The sequence below is a fragment of the Candoia aspera genome, chromosome 4, assembly GCF_035149785.1.
Source record: "Candoia aspera isolate rCanAsp1 chromosome 4, rCanAsp1.hap2, whole genome shotgun sequence".
Taxonomy (NCBI): Eukaryota; Metazoa; Chordata; class Lepidosauria; order Squamata; family Boidae; genus Candoia; species Candoia aspera.
The window spans coordinates 105,621,555-105,637,259 of NC_086156.1; the positions used below are offsets into that span (position 1 = coordinate 105,621,555).

The window sequence follows — 15,705 nt, forward strand, 5'->3', positions numbered from 1 at the left end:
AATCGTGTTGTGTGGTTCCCTTGACTCTTTTCCACCTGCAGATATGGAGTTCCTGGAGGTCCTCACAGAGGGGCTGGAGCGTGTGCTGCTTGTACGGGGCGGAGGCAGCGAGGTCATCACCATCTATTCATAGAGGTTGGGAGGTCTTCCTCCTGATGAACTGTGTTCCGATTGATACCTGCTTCCTACCTGTTCCCATGTGCCACTTGATTCTCCCAAGGAGATCAGCTATTAACGCCACAGCTATTTGCTTTCATTTCTTGTGGCAATTCAGGGTCTTCAAATTGGGTGCTTTTCCCAATGACTGGAGGATGGATAGTTGGCAATTTATTCAGCTTCCATCAAGTTAGAGCTACACACTAGAATCTTCACAAGCTTGTTGAGAGGGGGAAATTAGAGAAAGGTAGGAGATTGCTCTGTCACCCTCTCAAGAAACGTAGGAGCAGCATCACAAGTAACAACTCTGGAGAGCATGAGGAGGAGCAAAAGATCAGGGATGCTCCTCTGTAGTTGCTGTTGCCATTGCAGGAATGGAGTGACAGGGTCCATCAGCTGGAACAGGGGCAGGTTTGGCACAGCTGGAAAAGCTGTTACATGTCATTATCGTATGAAGAGGAACAAGAAGGGAAAGGAGATAGTCGCGAGACTTAGAAGAAGGGAAATCCATCCATTGTGTCAGCACCAAAGTCTTTTTGCTTTTCTCCCCACTGAAATCTAGAAAGACCACAATGAGCATTTAGGAAGTTGGAACTCACTTTTTAGAGTGCTTAGCCATGATCCCTTGTGGGATTCTGAAAATCAGATACGCTGTTTGCCAACAAGGGGAGAGAATGGCTAATTCCCAAGTTAGCATATTGATGGAGCAAGATCTTTTCCATTATGGCCTTTGCACTTCTATTGAGTCAAGGAAACTAGGAGCTGCCTTTTCCTATTTTTATAGATATTCTGTAGAACTGATTGCTAGGCAGAAGGCAGCTATAGTATTTTGTTCTTATGCACTGGTGGGGAAAGGAATTTCTGTCCTGAAGAACAGGGTTTTCTGATTTTCCTAATTATCCTCTTTGCTTCTGGAGAGGTCCATCTCTTCCAAGCTTGGATTAAGAAAACTAGTGCCGCATCTTCTGTGCCAAGCAAGGTTGCCCTCTTTGATGTCAGCGACAAGGACGGACAGCCTACTTTCACGAGTGTTGGGATGGAGTTCTTCCTCACCTCTACAGAAGCAAACTTCGGGAAAGGTGCTGTGTCTATTCCATCCTATCTAATTTCAATGATGGATGTCTCCTCCTTGTAGCTCTTGCTCAAGAATAGTATACAGGGACCACTCCCTCGGGGGTCGCCTTAAAAGATACATCTCAAGCCTCTCATTTTATTTTTAAGAGAGAATTTCAGAGTTTTTCACCTCTTATTTTGGCTGAGACTTCTTAATTTATTCAGGATGCAACCTTGTTTACATCACATCAAATTGGGGAGTGTGATTTTTTTTTTTGCTTCTTGAATTATGTAAAGAATAAACATTTTATATACAATTTTTATTTTAGTAGTTGTGCATAAGTGGTTCCACTTCCAGAGCTCACGCATTCGCGTAACATTCAATCACTTGACGGCCTTGGTATCATTTATAAAAAGCGGTTAAATTAAAAAGGACCGTTATATGCTTACACTTTACGTATTTAAACATTTTGATAAGAGAACCTAAATTCAGTGCCCTAGTTCATACAAACATGACTGAGATTAATGTGAACAGGCACTTGTAGACCAAGCTGATCTTTTGTCCCAGTAAATTCCTATCGGTGGCTTAAGAATCAGACTATATACATGAATATTTGGGTTGATGTTTGTTCTCCATGAAGCTTTTGACATACCTTCTATTGGTTTTCATGCACAGAGGATAAACAATTAGGAGCTATAAAATACTTAAACTCCATCTCTCCCACAAGAAATCATCAGACACATGCCCATACCCTTTTCAGGCTTTAGAATAGTAAGATCAAAATCTTGTCGAGGGTTAGCATTACATATGAATTAGCCTTACATCCAATCAGGCTGTGTGTGCATTTAGCCCGGAACTGTTAGCTTTGACTTTGGCGCTGCTACAGATGCCTTCCTGGATCGCCTGTTTCTTCATAATTTTTAAATCAGGTGCCGAGTATGTAAGCTGGGTCTTCTACTTGCAACGTTGTGTGCTACTTCTACAATTACGTCCATGTTATAGAAAAATGGATTCTCTGATGGTAGAACTCCAATGAAACAATAAACACACACTTAAAAGTTAACGTTTTTATTCTACTTTTAACAGAGGGGCAATTTACCAGGGCAAGTCCTTTGCTTCAACCCCCCCAAAGCACATCAGTCCTTCCTCGTTCTGGATACTGTTCTGTAAATGCTCCTCCTCTGCTTCACAATGTAGCAACATGCACTTAAAATCCAGCAGCGTTATGAGGGAGCCAGCAGCAATGAAGAGCATTTCACAATAGCAAGGTAGACACCGAAAGCAGCAGTCGGTTCCTGGAAATGGGTCTGGTCATAAGATTAGACCCCCACCTGTATACTCCATGCGCTAGACAGAAGACAGAAAATAATATGAGTTTCGCAATTTTTTAAAATTAAGCTACCCTTACTTTAGGGTCCTAAATGGAGACTAAGCACGGGAATATAAAAACGCTATGGTCTGGGCTCTTGTAAATTGTCCCATCATCTAATACTGCCCTTTGTGAAGTTAAGAGTGCAAAAAGGGACGTGGCAACTTTGATCCAAGAAATTTGTCCTGTGTACCACCTTCCCCACCCCCAGCTTTTCCTCAGACAGACAGGTATATGATAGCTAAGAGATGATCCAGGGAAGGGGTGTGGGGGGAGTTCCTCATACTCTTCACACTCACCTCAGGTGGTTCAATAAAAGCCAGCCAGTCAGAAGCATGAGTTGGCAGTAGCCCCATTGACTGGCACTTGTAAACAGCCAAGGCCAATCCTAACAGGTTGCCAATTAAATATACCAGTCCCTGAAGAAACTTCTGACTTGAACTTTCAAGTAGCTTGAAGGCTGCAGGGACGGGGGAAAAGAAGTTAAGGGAACACCAGGGTCTATGAAATACTACACAAGCCCACCGGCTGACAGCGCTGGATATGAAAGCTTGTTTGGGGCTAGGGTTTGCCATTCAAGAAAAGTGCAGTCTACAAACTGAATAATCCTTCCAAAAACTAGGTTAACAAAGAGATCTGGGAGTATGTTACTAAAATGCCAATATAAATCTTCCATAATTTAGCAAGGAGTGGGATGACATAAAGTCAGCCTTACTAGCTTTGAATTCTTATCACTGGGGATTTAACCGATTTGCAAACAGTGAATCCAAGCAAGGATTCCTGCCACTGAGGGAAGTTAATAGGTACATGGTATTACCCTCTACTAATCAACAATTCGTTTAACGCTGAGTATTTATCAACCCTCCAAATTTATACATAATATTGGGGGGAAATGATAGATGTACCAATTTTTCCCCCAAAATACAGTTCGGGCACACTACGTCCTATCCTTTAGCTGATTGATAAGGTCTCTGGAGAGTCTGATTTTTCAAATGTGGTGCACAAATCAACATTCCATTTTATTTTGCTTATTAGTTTTAGGTTATTACCAAAATGGTGCTAACGGCAACATATGCCACACACTATCCTAATGGCAACCCTGAAGCCCAGCACAAATCTGGATATGGATCTTAATCAGAGGGACTGCTCCGCACCAAGCGATAAACGACATCTTTTCCTTATAAGCCTCTAGAACAAATCCAGCTAGCAAATATTCTTCATTTGCATTACAGTTCCTGGACTGCTATGGTTTAGCATAACCTATGGTACAACATTTACTTACTTATACCAACATCTGTAAACTGCCCATTCTATAGATTTCCAGTATTCCCTTAAAAAAAAACACGACTTGCATGTATCATATTTTTGAAATTGTTCAAACTGCACTTTGGAACACAGCCAAGAGTGTACTATTTTTTTTTTTCTAATTGGAATCACAGCCCCACAAAATAGAAAATGGAGACAGAGGGATAAAATAACGCTTTGGGTGGTTATACAAAGACACTTACTGGCAGAGATGGACATTAGTGCTTGGATGGGCCTCCAGGCCATCATACAGACCATCATGGTGGGGAAGATAGAGATTGTATTCCCTGCCATGTACATGATGAATAAGTTCATAGGGATTTGCTTCAAGGGACCGAGGGCGATATCCCAGCAGCGCTAAAACATTTAAGGAGGGAAAAAAGAATTCAATAAAAGTCTACATAGCCTGGCTCCACATTTCTATTAGCCATCTTTTCACCCAGCTCACCAACTTTCCAGCACACTACCTTTTCAACCAGGATGCGATCTGTCTCCTGAACACTTGTGTCAGGAACCTGCTTATCTGAATAGCCTATGGGGTAGAGGGTGTCTCCTTGGCTGCTACCACGGTCACTTCGGCCTCTGGCAAAGGAAAGGAGATTCCTCATTCAAATGCACATACCCACCGTTTATGGATTGCTTTTATGGGGAGACATATAGGTCTCTTCCTAGGTACTTACCTACCACCACTGCCTGGACCACTCAACTCAATGGCCCATTTGAAACGTCGTCCGCGATTGGTCACCAATCCCCCTCCAGTGCTCATCACTGCCTGTAAAAGAGGTAATGCACATTCTAAATAAGATCCTCACTTAGATAATAAAGCAATGAGCAGCCTAACCCTTCTGGTCACATGTCCCATGATCCTGAAGAAATCACAAGCTTCCTGTTGCACCACTGCTTCCATTCTGTTTCCAGCTGCCACAATAACTCTAGCCAAGGTTGTTGCAAATAACATTGCAATGGAAGCTGGGAACCAAACCTAGGAAGCTTTTGGTTTCAAACTCCATGATTACCACAGATCATCTAGCAGCTTTTGCATCTGATAATTCAAAGGCATTCTCGTGTAAAGCAGTGTCACCAAAATTTTCCCTAAGCACACAAGTATCCACCCTTCCCTACTCGTACAATAGCTCTGATGCCTTCCAGAATACTTCATTTGGCACCTTAATCTCCCCCCATCAACATGGCAACTTTTGATGCTTCCTATAACTATTCTAGCATCTTCCTATTACTGTCCTATGATATCCAATTCTTGCTCTCCACCAACCTCTTTCAAATATAATTCATTTTCCCCATAACTCCTTTCCCTGCTCCTCTTCCACAGATCTATACCATTAGGCATCCACTTGAATTTATCTCCAGGATACAATCAGCATAATATGCTGTGGATCATGGGTCTATTTAAAAAAAAAAACAACTCTGTTTTTTTAGGGAAACCATTTGCTTATCATTTACCAGATATATTTATAATTTTTGAAGTACACTGTATTATGCTGGAAATGTACCTCTTGAAGTCTTGGACATAGGATACCTATCTCTAAATCATTATCTGAAGCAGAATGACTTTTATCTGCTAAAGTATTAATATATGAGAGGTTAATATTATTGGAAGTCCTGGCAAATCCAGCATACCTCATTACCATGTAAATTAGCATGAAAATTGAGTTGTCCCACAATGCAACTCTGAGGAAGCTGTTTGTTGCCACTCCCACTTCCTCCTTCTTCCACCCAGGGAGAAGCAAGCATGCTGCTCTGCTCTCCATTCATCAGGGCCATGTGCTCGGGCCTTGATGAAGGATTCTGCCCCCTTTCTTCCATACAGCTCTTGGCAGCTATAGGCTGAGGGTTTAGGGCAAACTAAGTATTTAGAAAGAAAAAAGATCTTTTCCACCAAGATGGATGTAACAGAAGCAACAATACAGTCAGTAAGAATTCTTTTACTTATCTTAACCTAATCTATTTAAGCATGTAATTCTTTATGCTTGGGAGGGCTAAATGTGTAAGATCAATAACCTGGGTTTCTCTGGTATGCTCACTGAAGCTATTTTAAGATAATATTCTTTTTCTGTGCCAGCTTCTCTGCTGTGTTATAAGCTCTGCTCCATTTTAGGCGTTCTAGCAGGCCACTAAATTGGCTTCAAATATATGCAAAAATAATATTAAACTTTTTCCAAACTATGTCCATAAAATAGCATTTATGTAATCTGGTCTACATTAAAGCTCATAAAACAACAGCTTGCCAAGTTTAGGACAATCGTAAAAGGGAATTGTTCATTGCAAATGGTGAAATGGCTTCTGCATAGATCCTTTTTTTTGTACTTCTAATCCAATATTTACTTAATAACTCATTTTTCATACTGAACAGGCAATCTTAGATTATCTGAGATAATGTTCTCCTTCTCAGAATATAAAATATATCAAGCTGTTTGTCATGTATGCATTCACAGAATAGATTATAATGTAGATAACACCCTATTCCCAATGTCTGCAATCTATCACTTGTTTCTTTATAAATTTCAACCATGTTCTAGAGGTTAACTATTCAAGAAATATATAACAAATCAATAATTTTGACACCTGTTTATTATATTTCCTGGCCTCAGTGACATGGTCATGGATTCAGTCAAGCTTCTTTTTAGTCTCTTGCCAGAAATATTCCTGTATTTTTACATTTATTGATTTATTATTAAATTGGTACGCTGCCTGACTCCCAACAGCTCCTTTTTTATTTCATTCAGCTTTTCTGTCCCAACGGCATTTCCTTACAGTTTCTATATGTTTGTTTCAAAGAATATACCTGGACGCTCCCTTCCCAATTTGGGGTGGGGGAGACCCCCAGAAGCGCAGACCATCGTCCTATAACTGTAATGCGGGGCCATAAATCCCCTTCCCCCAACCTCAAGCTCTATGGAGCCTCGGGGACTACAGCGGCCAGAATCCCTAGCCATTATCTGTAGTCGTCCTGGCTGGGAAGCCTGGGACTTGTAGTCCCTGAAGGGTGCCAAGAGGAGGAAGGCTGTATGGGAGAAGCAGCAGCTGCAGCCTTTTGAGAGACATGATTAAGGAACGCGAAGTCAGGAGGCAAATTCTCTCTCTTCTAAGTCACAACCCAACCCTAACAAGGCCGGGAAGCCTGGGAGTTGTAGTCTACCTTCACGCCGCAATCCCCCGAAATAAAGCGCCCCGCTCACACTCACGGCTCAAAATGCTTCAGCAGATCGCTCCGGTGTTTCGTAACTTCCTGTTTGGCTCTCTGCCACACTCGCTACTTCCGGCGAGGTCACGAGTCCGCCGCGTGCGTCCCTCTGTTTACTTCTGGGGCCGAGGGAAACAATAGTCACGGCGGCCTCTGAACTCTTCAGGGGTCCCCCTCTGCTCCAGCTTCTCTCGCTGAAGAGTTTCTCCAGAGAGAATTAAAGCGAGAGGGACCCCCTTTGCCTTCTCAATTCATCTCCGCCTGGCCTGTTCCACCGGAAGGCTGGTCTATGCCTCATTCCTCCTCGTCTCTCTGGTTCGGAGGGAGACCTGCCTTCTGCGCATGCGCCTGGACTTGCTAGAACCATGAGAGTGTTAATCGGTAAGCGGCGGCAAAGCCCCGTTTGCAACGGGAGGAATGGCTGTTTTCCTTGCTGCAGGGTTGCTCTTATTATTTTTCTTCTTCTTTGCAATTGCAATGAGGGTGCAGTTCTTGGCTGGATTAGCTCCACACTGAACTGCGGTCAAGAGAGAGATACGTGCAAACGGTGAACGTGAGATTCCTCTTTGAGGAATAGGGGTCGAGAAGGGTGAGCTTGGTCTCTCCTTCAGCTTTCTCAAGTGTGCCCTATTAAGGTGTTGGATGAGGACTGGGCAGACCCGCTGGGGTTAATCCGGGTTCAGGTGGACCTTCCGCCATAGGACCTCCCTGGTTGACTTGGAACAGCTGCGCTCTCTCAGCCCAGCCTACCTCCCTGGATGGGTGCGGAGGAAGGACTGGATGCTGCCTTAAAGAGAAAGGGGGGGGAGGGTTCTTTTTTAACCTTTTCTTTGCAGAAGAAAGACAGGAGTTTTCCACCAGTAATGCTTTTTTTGCTTTGCACCTTTGAGTCTGTGTTGACTCCTGGCAACTGCCTGCAGTTTTCTTGGCAAGTTTTTTCAGAAATGGATTGCCATTGTCTCCTTCCTAGGGCTGAGAGAAAGGAACTGGCCCAAGGTCACCCAGCTGGCTTCATGCCTAAGGCAGGACTAGAATGCAGGGTCTAGTCTGTTTTCTAGCCTGATGCTTAACCACACCACCAAACTGGCTCTCCAGTAGTGCATTGTCTGCTGGCTTTTCCCTTCCTTCCTCTGTGAGAATGCAAAGCTGTTAAAATTCCCATTTTCTGCTCTTCTCTTCCAGGCAGGAATCTCCCCCTATCCTGCTGCTCAGGCCTCAAACAGAATCATATTGTCTGAGGCATGTGCAGGTGTGACAAAGAAACCTATAGCTGGCTCTGTAACTTTAGATGTTACTCGTGGTTAGCCTCAATCATACAATCATTTTAAACTTAGGAATGCTTCCTTCAGGGGAAAAATGGAAATAAATAAAATAAAACCAACCCCTGTATAGGTATACCTCTCCTCCCAACAGAACACTTTCTTTCCTTTTTTGTGAATGACCCCAAGCAATTTTCCCCAATTTTTTGTTTGCTTTGTTGGGTTTTAAGGGAGACATTTGTCATAAGGAAGGGAAGCTGTTTGAGTTTATTGAAAGGAATATTCAGATTTTAGAAAACAAACGGTCTTCATGAGAACTCTGAAGACAAGAGGATCATACATAGTCATATTGATTTGAGGAGATGAAAGCTGGGGAGGAGAGATTGGAATTTTCAGTATTATCTAAGGGTGCGCCTTCTCCCAGCATGGCCAGTCTCAATGGGTGGAGTGGTGGGGCTAAATTGAAAGGGGGTCCCTGAGTAAGCCACTACAAGCTCCTGGAGAAAGGGTAGGATATAAACTTAACAAAGTATTTCTCAACAGAGTTGCGCTTGTTGACTGTCTCATTCCATCATCTCCCCATCACTTCTTGATTCTGATTTAGGTGGGGGGACCGGATTTATTGGCCGAAACTTAAGCCAGGTGCTGAAGAACCGAGGCCATGAAGTCACCCTTATTTCTCGTCACCCTGGAAAGAACCGGTTTACCTGGGTAAGGGGCAGGGGCTTAGAACAAGCTGGAACTTAGAAGAATACATATAAATGTGTTTCAGTTTAGGTGGTTTCAATTTAATTTTTTTTGAAGTGAGAATGGAAGAAAGGTTTGTAAAGATGAAATAGGAGATGAAAGAAGATGTTACAAAAAAAATCGAAGAATGTATAGGGCAACTTACAGGAGAATTTAAACAAATTAATGACAGTGGAAATCTTAGAAAGTAAAACAAATATTAAACAGAGAGATGGAAAAGGACTTAGACAATCTGGCATTACTAGAATTGAGAGAAAAAGAATTTTGTTTGAGACTTAGAGCAATTCCAGAGGATCCTGGAGAAGACACCAGAGAAAGATCGTTCAAGTTTTAACAAACTTTTTTGAATAGGATGAAGATAATATGGAGGCAGAAATTGACAAAGTGTATAGAATCAACACGTAATTTGCAAAATTAAGAGAGTACCAAGGGATATTCTTGTGCACTTTGTCAGGAAGAAGTATAGAGGCCTACCATTTCTCTGCTTGCTAGAAAAAGCTCCCATTGAATGCTAGGATTCAATGACAATAAAGCAGAATGGCTTCCTTGAGTGCTGATTTTATTTATTTATTTATTTATTTCTCACATTTATATGGCCGCCCATCTCACACAAGGCAATTTGCTGTGGATGAGGACAGGAAGGTTGAGTGGTGGGGAGAGCATGAGCCATTTGTAGTTGAAATGAATAGTTAATAATACAGCCTCTGAAATATCATAGGAAGAGAACCGAGTTAGTCTATGGTAGGCAGAAATCAGAAGGAGTCTAAAAATACCTCTTTAGTCTAACAAATGTTATTAAAGCGTAAGCTTTATGAACTACAGTACAGCTCACTTCACCAGATGCAATGGAGCGGCAAGACTGATGTGGGATTTAAATTGCAGTGCAGGGGGGAAGGAGGGCAAGACACAACAGGGTGGCTGTGCAGATGTCATGTAAAATAGATAACAGATGCCTTTATCAATTAACAGTTGTAAACCAGTAGAGAGTTCCTTTAAGTAATGTGAGATCATCGATTTCTGTCACCTGAAAATTAGCTAAATACAACAACAAAAATGCTTGTATGTTTGAGATGCCTCTTATCTTTAACTTTGGTTAAAGTTGACCAGAGTTACCTTGATGTCTGGGCTGCAATTCATGGGTTAGAATGTTAACTTATGGTCTGCCCTATTATTACCGTATTAAGGCCTGAATCAATTGAGACATCTCACATTGTTTCTGTATTTTATTACTTGTTCTATTTTATCTTGCATTTTTATCTTACAATTTTATCTCTATTTTACCCTACTGTATTTTATTGTATTTTATCTCACCATAGTATATTTTATCTAATTTTACTGTATTTTAGCTGTTTTATGGTATCATATTTTATATTTTATATCTTATAGTGGCTGATGCCCAACTTTCTGATATGGTCATTTGACTAATCAATCAAGTTATTCATTCATTCATTCGAAACCTGTTAAAGCTGCCTGTCTTCTTTTTAGCTCTGTCCTGAGTAGTTGGGATATGGTAGAAAACTAGACTTAAGCATGGTGAATTAGCTAAAGTAATTATTATACAAGCCTAGAAAAAGAAATTACATCTCATTTGTAGCAATGGTTTGTTGATATGTGTTTGTTTGTCAAATTCAGATTAGATTTGGGTTTTTTTGCAAAGGGACTAGACAGACTTTTGAACAATATGGTCAACTTTTGGAAAATTGTTCTGTTCATAATATAATTTTTCTAGACTTTTTACTCCTTCATTCCCTTAATAACAGCAGCAGCAATAATTGATTTGATGTTCAAGGTATTGCTAATACTGTTGCATGTACGCCAACTTTTTCTTCGGTTAATTAAGGTGGTATAACAAAGCGTATTTGAAAGAAGAAACAACCAGACCAAACCTGAATTTGTGTTTTCATTTCTAGGATGAACTTTCCCGCTTAGGTCTCCCCCCCTGTGAAGGAGTGGTCAACCTGGCTGGAGCAAATGTCCTCAATCCTCTTCAGAGGTCAGTCTCAATAATTTTGGACAAGGTCAGTTGCAGGACATTGATACGATGTATGCAGATTCACCCTCTGTTTCCTCAGTTGTGTTTAGAAGTAGGGATGCTAAGCAGAATTAACAAATGGCTTTGCAGTATGGAGTCTCAGCCCCAGAGTAATTATAGGAGGCCTAGAACTGGAGCCACAGACAGTTTTCCAGGATCTTCTTTCAGAATGAGAGAATGTGGAGATGGGAATTTCTGAGCCCAGAAAAGAACTACATTTGGTTTGGTTTGATTAAAAAGTTGAGAACATTTACCATGATTTCCCTCCGTATTTTTAATAATTTTTCCTTCTTTCAACTTAACAACTGAAGTTCAGTGGCTTCATGGGGAGGGACTTTACATGCCTACACTCAACATTTGAGGAGCCACATTAAGCCCTGAGGCTTCAGGTTGTGTACCCCCTTGGTAAGGCTTAGGTGGGTTTATCAACTGAAGGTGTCTTGAAGAACTTAGTTCAGTATGGAAGGTTGGATCATGGATAAGAATATAAATAGTAAGGAAAATAGGCAGAGCCTGGCTGCTGGAATTCTTTACCAGCTGTGGTTATAAGAGGCACCTGCATTCTTTGTCATGCATTGTGTCTGCACAATTCTGCTTTCCTCACTTGTTGCATCTGGGCGTGGGTGTATCTGCACCGGGATGCACAGGGTGGACTACATATTGTCTGTTCTGGGCCACAGGACCAGGAGAAAGGAAAGTTGGTAGAAGGAGCAGTCAACAGAGTTCTGAGCTGCTGCCCAACTGCTTCTCCCTTAGGGATGCTGTTCTGCCAAGTGTCCAGGCAGTGATCAGCCCAAACAATTGGTTCTTTTAGATCCAGAGACAATAAGCATACCAGTGAGTAAAGAGATTTTAAGCTTTATATTAACTCAAGCAAACAGATCTAAACAGAAACACAATTGAGGCAGGTTAAACAGAAACACAAGAAAACATAACATGAAAAGCATAACATACCAAGCAAGATGATACTCAATCTTCCATCAGATTTCAGGAGTCCCTCAATAACAACAGCAAATATACCCCAGGGCAGGTCAATTTCCAGAGTACTCAGCCCTAAGTCTGTGCAAAAGCTCCCCAAGCCAATTTTGCACACAGCACCCCATACCAGGGTCTGTGGCCAAGCTCCCAACTAAAGAGGCAATCCTAAGGTGTTAATCAAAGTCTGGCCCTAAAACTTCGTGACCCTCCTTCCATGGTACCGAGACTGCAGGATCTGACCTTGACTAGAGAGTTCCCAGGGTCTGGGCACCTGGTTATGACATAATCCAAGAGCCTGGGAAGCACTATGGATAAACTAGTGCTAACATAAACAGTCTTGGGGTTTTCTCTTCCCCCCACCTTTTCAAGAAAGAGTGAAAAACGAACAGGTTAAACATAACTCAGAATGAATTCTAAACTTCTGTAATTTTCTTAATATGAAGGAGAAATCAAAATACATCACTTAAGCTCCTTGAAATACAATGGTCTTCCACATTGCCACTACAGATGCACTAGAGGAATTTGGGGGGATTTTTTTTATCTGCAGTGTAAGGATGGAGCATTCCAGAGGCAATAGTTAAATGCATCTGGATGTGGAGCCTTATGTGCAGCTCCTGACCTGATCCAGCCATTTTCAATTTTTTTTTCTTTTGCCAGCTGCTCCCACCACACCCAATGTGGTCCCACTCTGTTCTGTTTCCCTGCCTACGGAAATACAGACAGGACCCAGAGTCCTACTTCAAAATTTCTTTCCAGTATTCCATTGGGTTGGAAAGAAAAAAAGGATCTTGCATATTGCAGGAAAGATTCAGCCCTCAAGCCAAATGTCATTGCCCTGTCAAAAGATGCACAATAGGATGTTTATCAGGGCCTCTGTAATCAGTCAGAGTGTCTATATCCAGCTTGATGGGTCATAATTTGCCTGCAGGGGAGCAAGGCGCTTCCTTCCTTCCTGCAATTCTATGCATAGAGATGAAGCTCTTGATTTCTGGAAGAAGCAAGTTCTTGGATGCCGTGCAATGCATACAGACAGTGGCTGTGCTAGACACACGGCTTTCTGGGTGGAATACTCGGCAGACTGGTCTTAAGATTGTGAAAACACAGGCAACATTAGTGGAGGGAGAAAACTGTATTTCAAAGACTGATGTCTTTGGGGGCTTTTGCAGGTGGAATGATTCCTTCCGCCAGGAAGTGATTTCCAGCCGAGTAGAGACCACAAAGTCCTTGGCGAAAGCCATCGCAGCTACTGAATACCCACCTCGTGCCTGGGTCCTTGTCACCGGCGTAGGTATTAACCTCAAAGCTATAGTGTAACTTTGCTATCCATTTGACTGTAAGTAAGTAGTGAGTATAAGTTATAGGAATAGAGTTTGGGGAACTGAATGCCGTCCCTCAGCCTTGGTGGGAACGCCTTCTAAAAAAACCTGTGTAAGTACTTCCACATGTTGAGCACCCAGTTTGGCTTATATAGCAACAGACAAAATTACGTCTGACTCCTACATAAGGAGTCTTAAAATCCTTGGTCTTATTGCTATGATTCTATAGGATGTTCGTAAACATTCTGACTAGTCAGGGTGAAGGTTCTGGTGGCAGAATATTGCTGAGTAGCCTTAATATATTAGGGTTTGCTTTAAATGGATGATTTTTTTTCCCCTTGGGGCTAATCAGGGATTGTTGTAGCTTGCAAAGGCATGGCAGCTGGGAGTGAAGAGCGCCAGTGAGGTAGAAAAGCCACAACTTTGCTAAAGTGGTTTGAAGGGGGAGTAGGTGGTGGCTTAGTGAATTCTGCCATTGTGGTTTAAGCCATGGTTTGGGCTATAGGGTGTTCAAAACCAATCAACAATGGTTCGTTCAACAAAATATGATTAAACAAACAAGCTTTCAATGTGTGAGCTATGTTAGAGGAATTAAAAGAGGAGTAAATAGGATAGGGGTACCTATGATCCTACAGATGTTCATGAACTCCAGTCCCATATTCTGCACTAAGGGCCATCCATGTTGGGGCTGCTATGAATTGTTGTCCACCAACATCTGGAGGGCTAAAGGTTCCCAATCCCTGATAAAAAAAAAAAGAATATATTGGATAAACCTAAAGGAAAGGTATGAAACTAGCTGAATAGTGATCAAGCCAAGATGAGTTTGGGAAAACCTCAAAAAGAGTCAATTGTATATATTCAAGCTAACTGGATAGTAATTTCTACAGCTTTTTAGGGAAAAGTATTTCTCAAAAATGTTTGGTAGATACATTCTAAGGTTCAGATCTAAAAGACGGGTAGTTGCCATAAAAGCTATAAAAATATTTGCATGGAGTACAGTCCCATAATAAATCACTGTATAATATCCCCTCCAGGATATTACCAGCCCAGCCACATCACCAAATACACTGAAGAAAGTCCAGGTGGAGACTTTGATTTCTTCTCTCGCTTGGTGACCTCTTGGGAGGAAGCAGCTAAAATCCCTGGTGATGCCACTCGCCAAGTGGTAGTGAGATCTGGTAAGGCAGGATGTGGAATGTGGGGACATTTCTTTGTAGATAGCAGATTCCAAACTTCTGCTTTGAAGACACTTGTTGTAGATTACATGAAAAGTAGGAGGCTTCAGATTCAAATCTCAGTGAGCACCTCATTCTTGTGGCTTTTGGTCACAAATGTTCTTGGCTTTGTTTCCTCTGATTGAGGAATAATACCAAACACACATCTTTCCAGTTATTGCAAAAATGGAACAATATGTGGCTGGGGTCACATACATGTTAAGCCATAATGTAGCTTGTTTGGGGTGTATCATGTCACTGAACCCATGTTTTCCAGTTTGGTGTGTTATGCAGGCCTGTTCCATTGTGGCTTCTTCAGAGAACTGTCCCTTAGGCCAGTGTGTAAGGGAAGCCTCTGTGAAATGCACTTTGTAACTATGTAACTGTGCCTCTGTTTGCTTCAAGGTGTCGTGCTGGGCAGAGATGGTGGTGCCATTGGCCAGATGTTGTGGCCTTTCCGCCTTGGACTGGGAGGCCCCATTGCTTCTGGACACCAGCCTTTTCCATGGATCCATGTGGTAGATTTGGCAGGAATTGTGACTCATGCGCTGGAGCAACAGGGCCTTAGTGGCGTCTTCAATGGGGTTTCACCTTCTGCAGTTGGAACTACGAACAGGGACTTTGCCCAAGCCATGGGGTCGGCACTCAGACGACCTGCCTTCCTGCCTCTGCCGGGTTTTGTGGTGAGAGCCATTTTTGGCTCTGAGCGGAGCATCATGCTGCTTGAAGGGCAGTGTGTGATCCCCAAGAGGACTCTAGAGAGTGCCTACTCTTTTTTATTCCCTGATCTTTCCTCTGCTCTCCAGGACATTCTAGCTTGATTTGAGAAGTGTGAGTCTGCATGTAACATATTTCCATTTTGTCTAGCAGTAGCAGGTTAGGCACGCACTCTGTCTTGTAAGTACGTTGATTTGTAATTCCATATTTTGTTTGAGAACTGAAGTCTCAAAGTCAAGAAGTTGCTCTGTTAAAAAGGATTGGCTTGTTTCAGAAGAATAAAATCTGCCTCATGGTGGAAACAGCACTGCAAGAAGATTACTGTGGTTCCTCCCTTGGGTGGTAGATTTGTTGTCTTT

At 42.2% G+C, this 15,705-nt stretch overlaps 3 protein-coding genes across 3 annotated transcripts in view; 2 read left to right on the plus strand and 1 right to left on the minus strand.

Moving 5' to 3' along the window:
• Nucleotides 1-1,530, plus strand: part of SLC12A6 (solute carrier family 12 member 6) — a 34,584-nt gene extending 33,054 nt beyond the window's left edge. The window contains exon 25 of the mRNA XM_063301473.1: nucleotides 42-1,530. Coding sequence (XP_063157543.1) covers nucleotides 42-133 — 92 coding nt within the window. The 3' untranslated portion in view covers nucleotides 134-1,530. The remainder of the gene's footprint in view (nucleotides 1-41) is intronic.
• EMC4 (ER membrane protein complex subunit 4) lies at nucleotides 1,511-7,201 on the minus strand. The gene is made up of 6 exons (XM_063301476.1): nucleotides 7,085-7,201; nucleotides 4,565-4,656; nucleotides 4,352-4,466; nucleotides 4,088-4,241; nucleotides 2,879-3,039; nucleotides 1,511-2,557 (listed from the first exon to the last, which is right to left on the minus strand). The coding sequence occupies exons 2-6, from the start codon at nucleotides 4,648-4,650 to the stop codon at nucleotides 2,522-2,524; spliced, it is 552 nt and encodes a 183-aa protein (XP_063157546.1). The 5' UTR covers nucleotides 4,651-4,656; nucleotides 7,085-7,201; the 3' UTR covers nucleotides 1,511-2,521.
• A 139-nt stretch (nucleotides 7,202-7,340) lies between these two features.
• On the plus strand, nucleotides 7,341-15,664 carry SDR39U1 (short chain dehydrogenase/reductase family 39U member 1). Its single transcript, XM_063301475.1, has 6 exons — nucleotides 7,341-7,464; nucleotides 8,947-9,053; nucleotides 11,000-11,082; nucleotides 13,266-13,387; nucleotides 14,450-14,593; nucleotides 15,035-15,664. The coding sequence occupies exons 1-6, from the start codon at nucleotides 7,449-7,451 to the stop codon at nucleotides 15,448-15,450; spliced, it is 888 nt and encodes a 295-aa protein (XP_063157545.1). The 5' UTR covers nucleotides 7,341-7,448; the 3' UTR covers nucleotides 15,451-15,664.
• The last annotated feature ends 41 nt before the right edge of the window (nucleotides 15,665-15,705 follow it).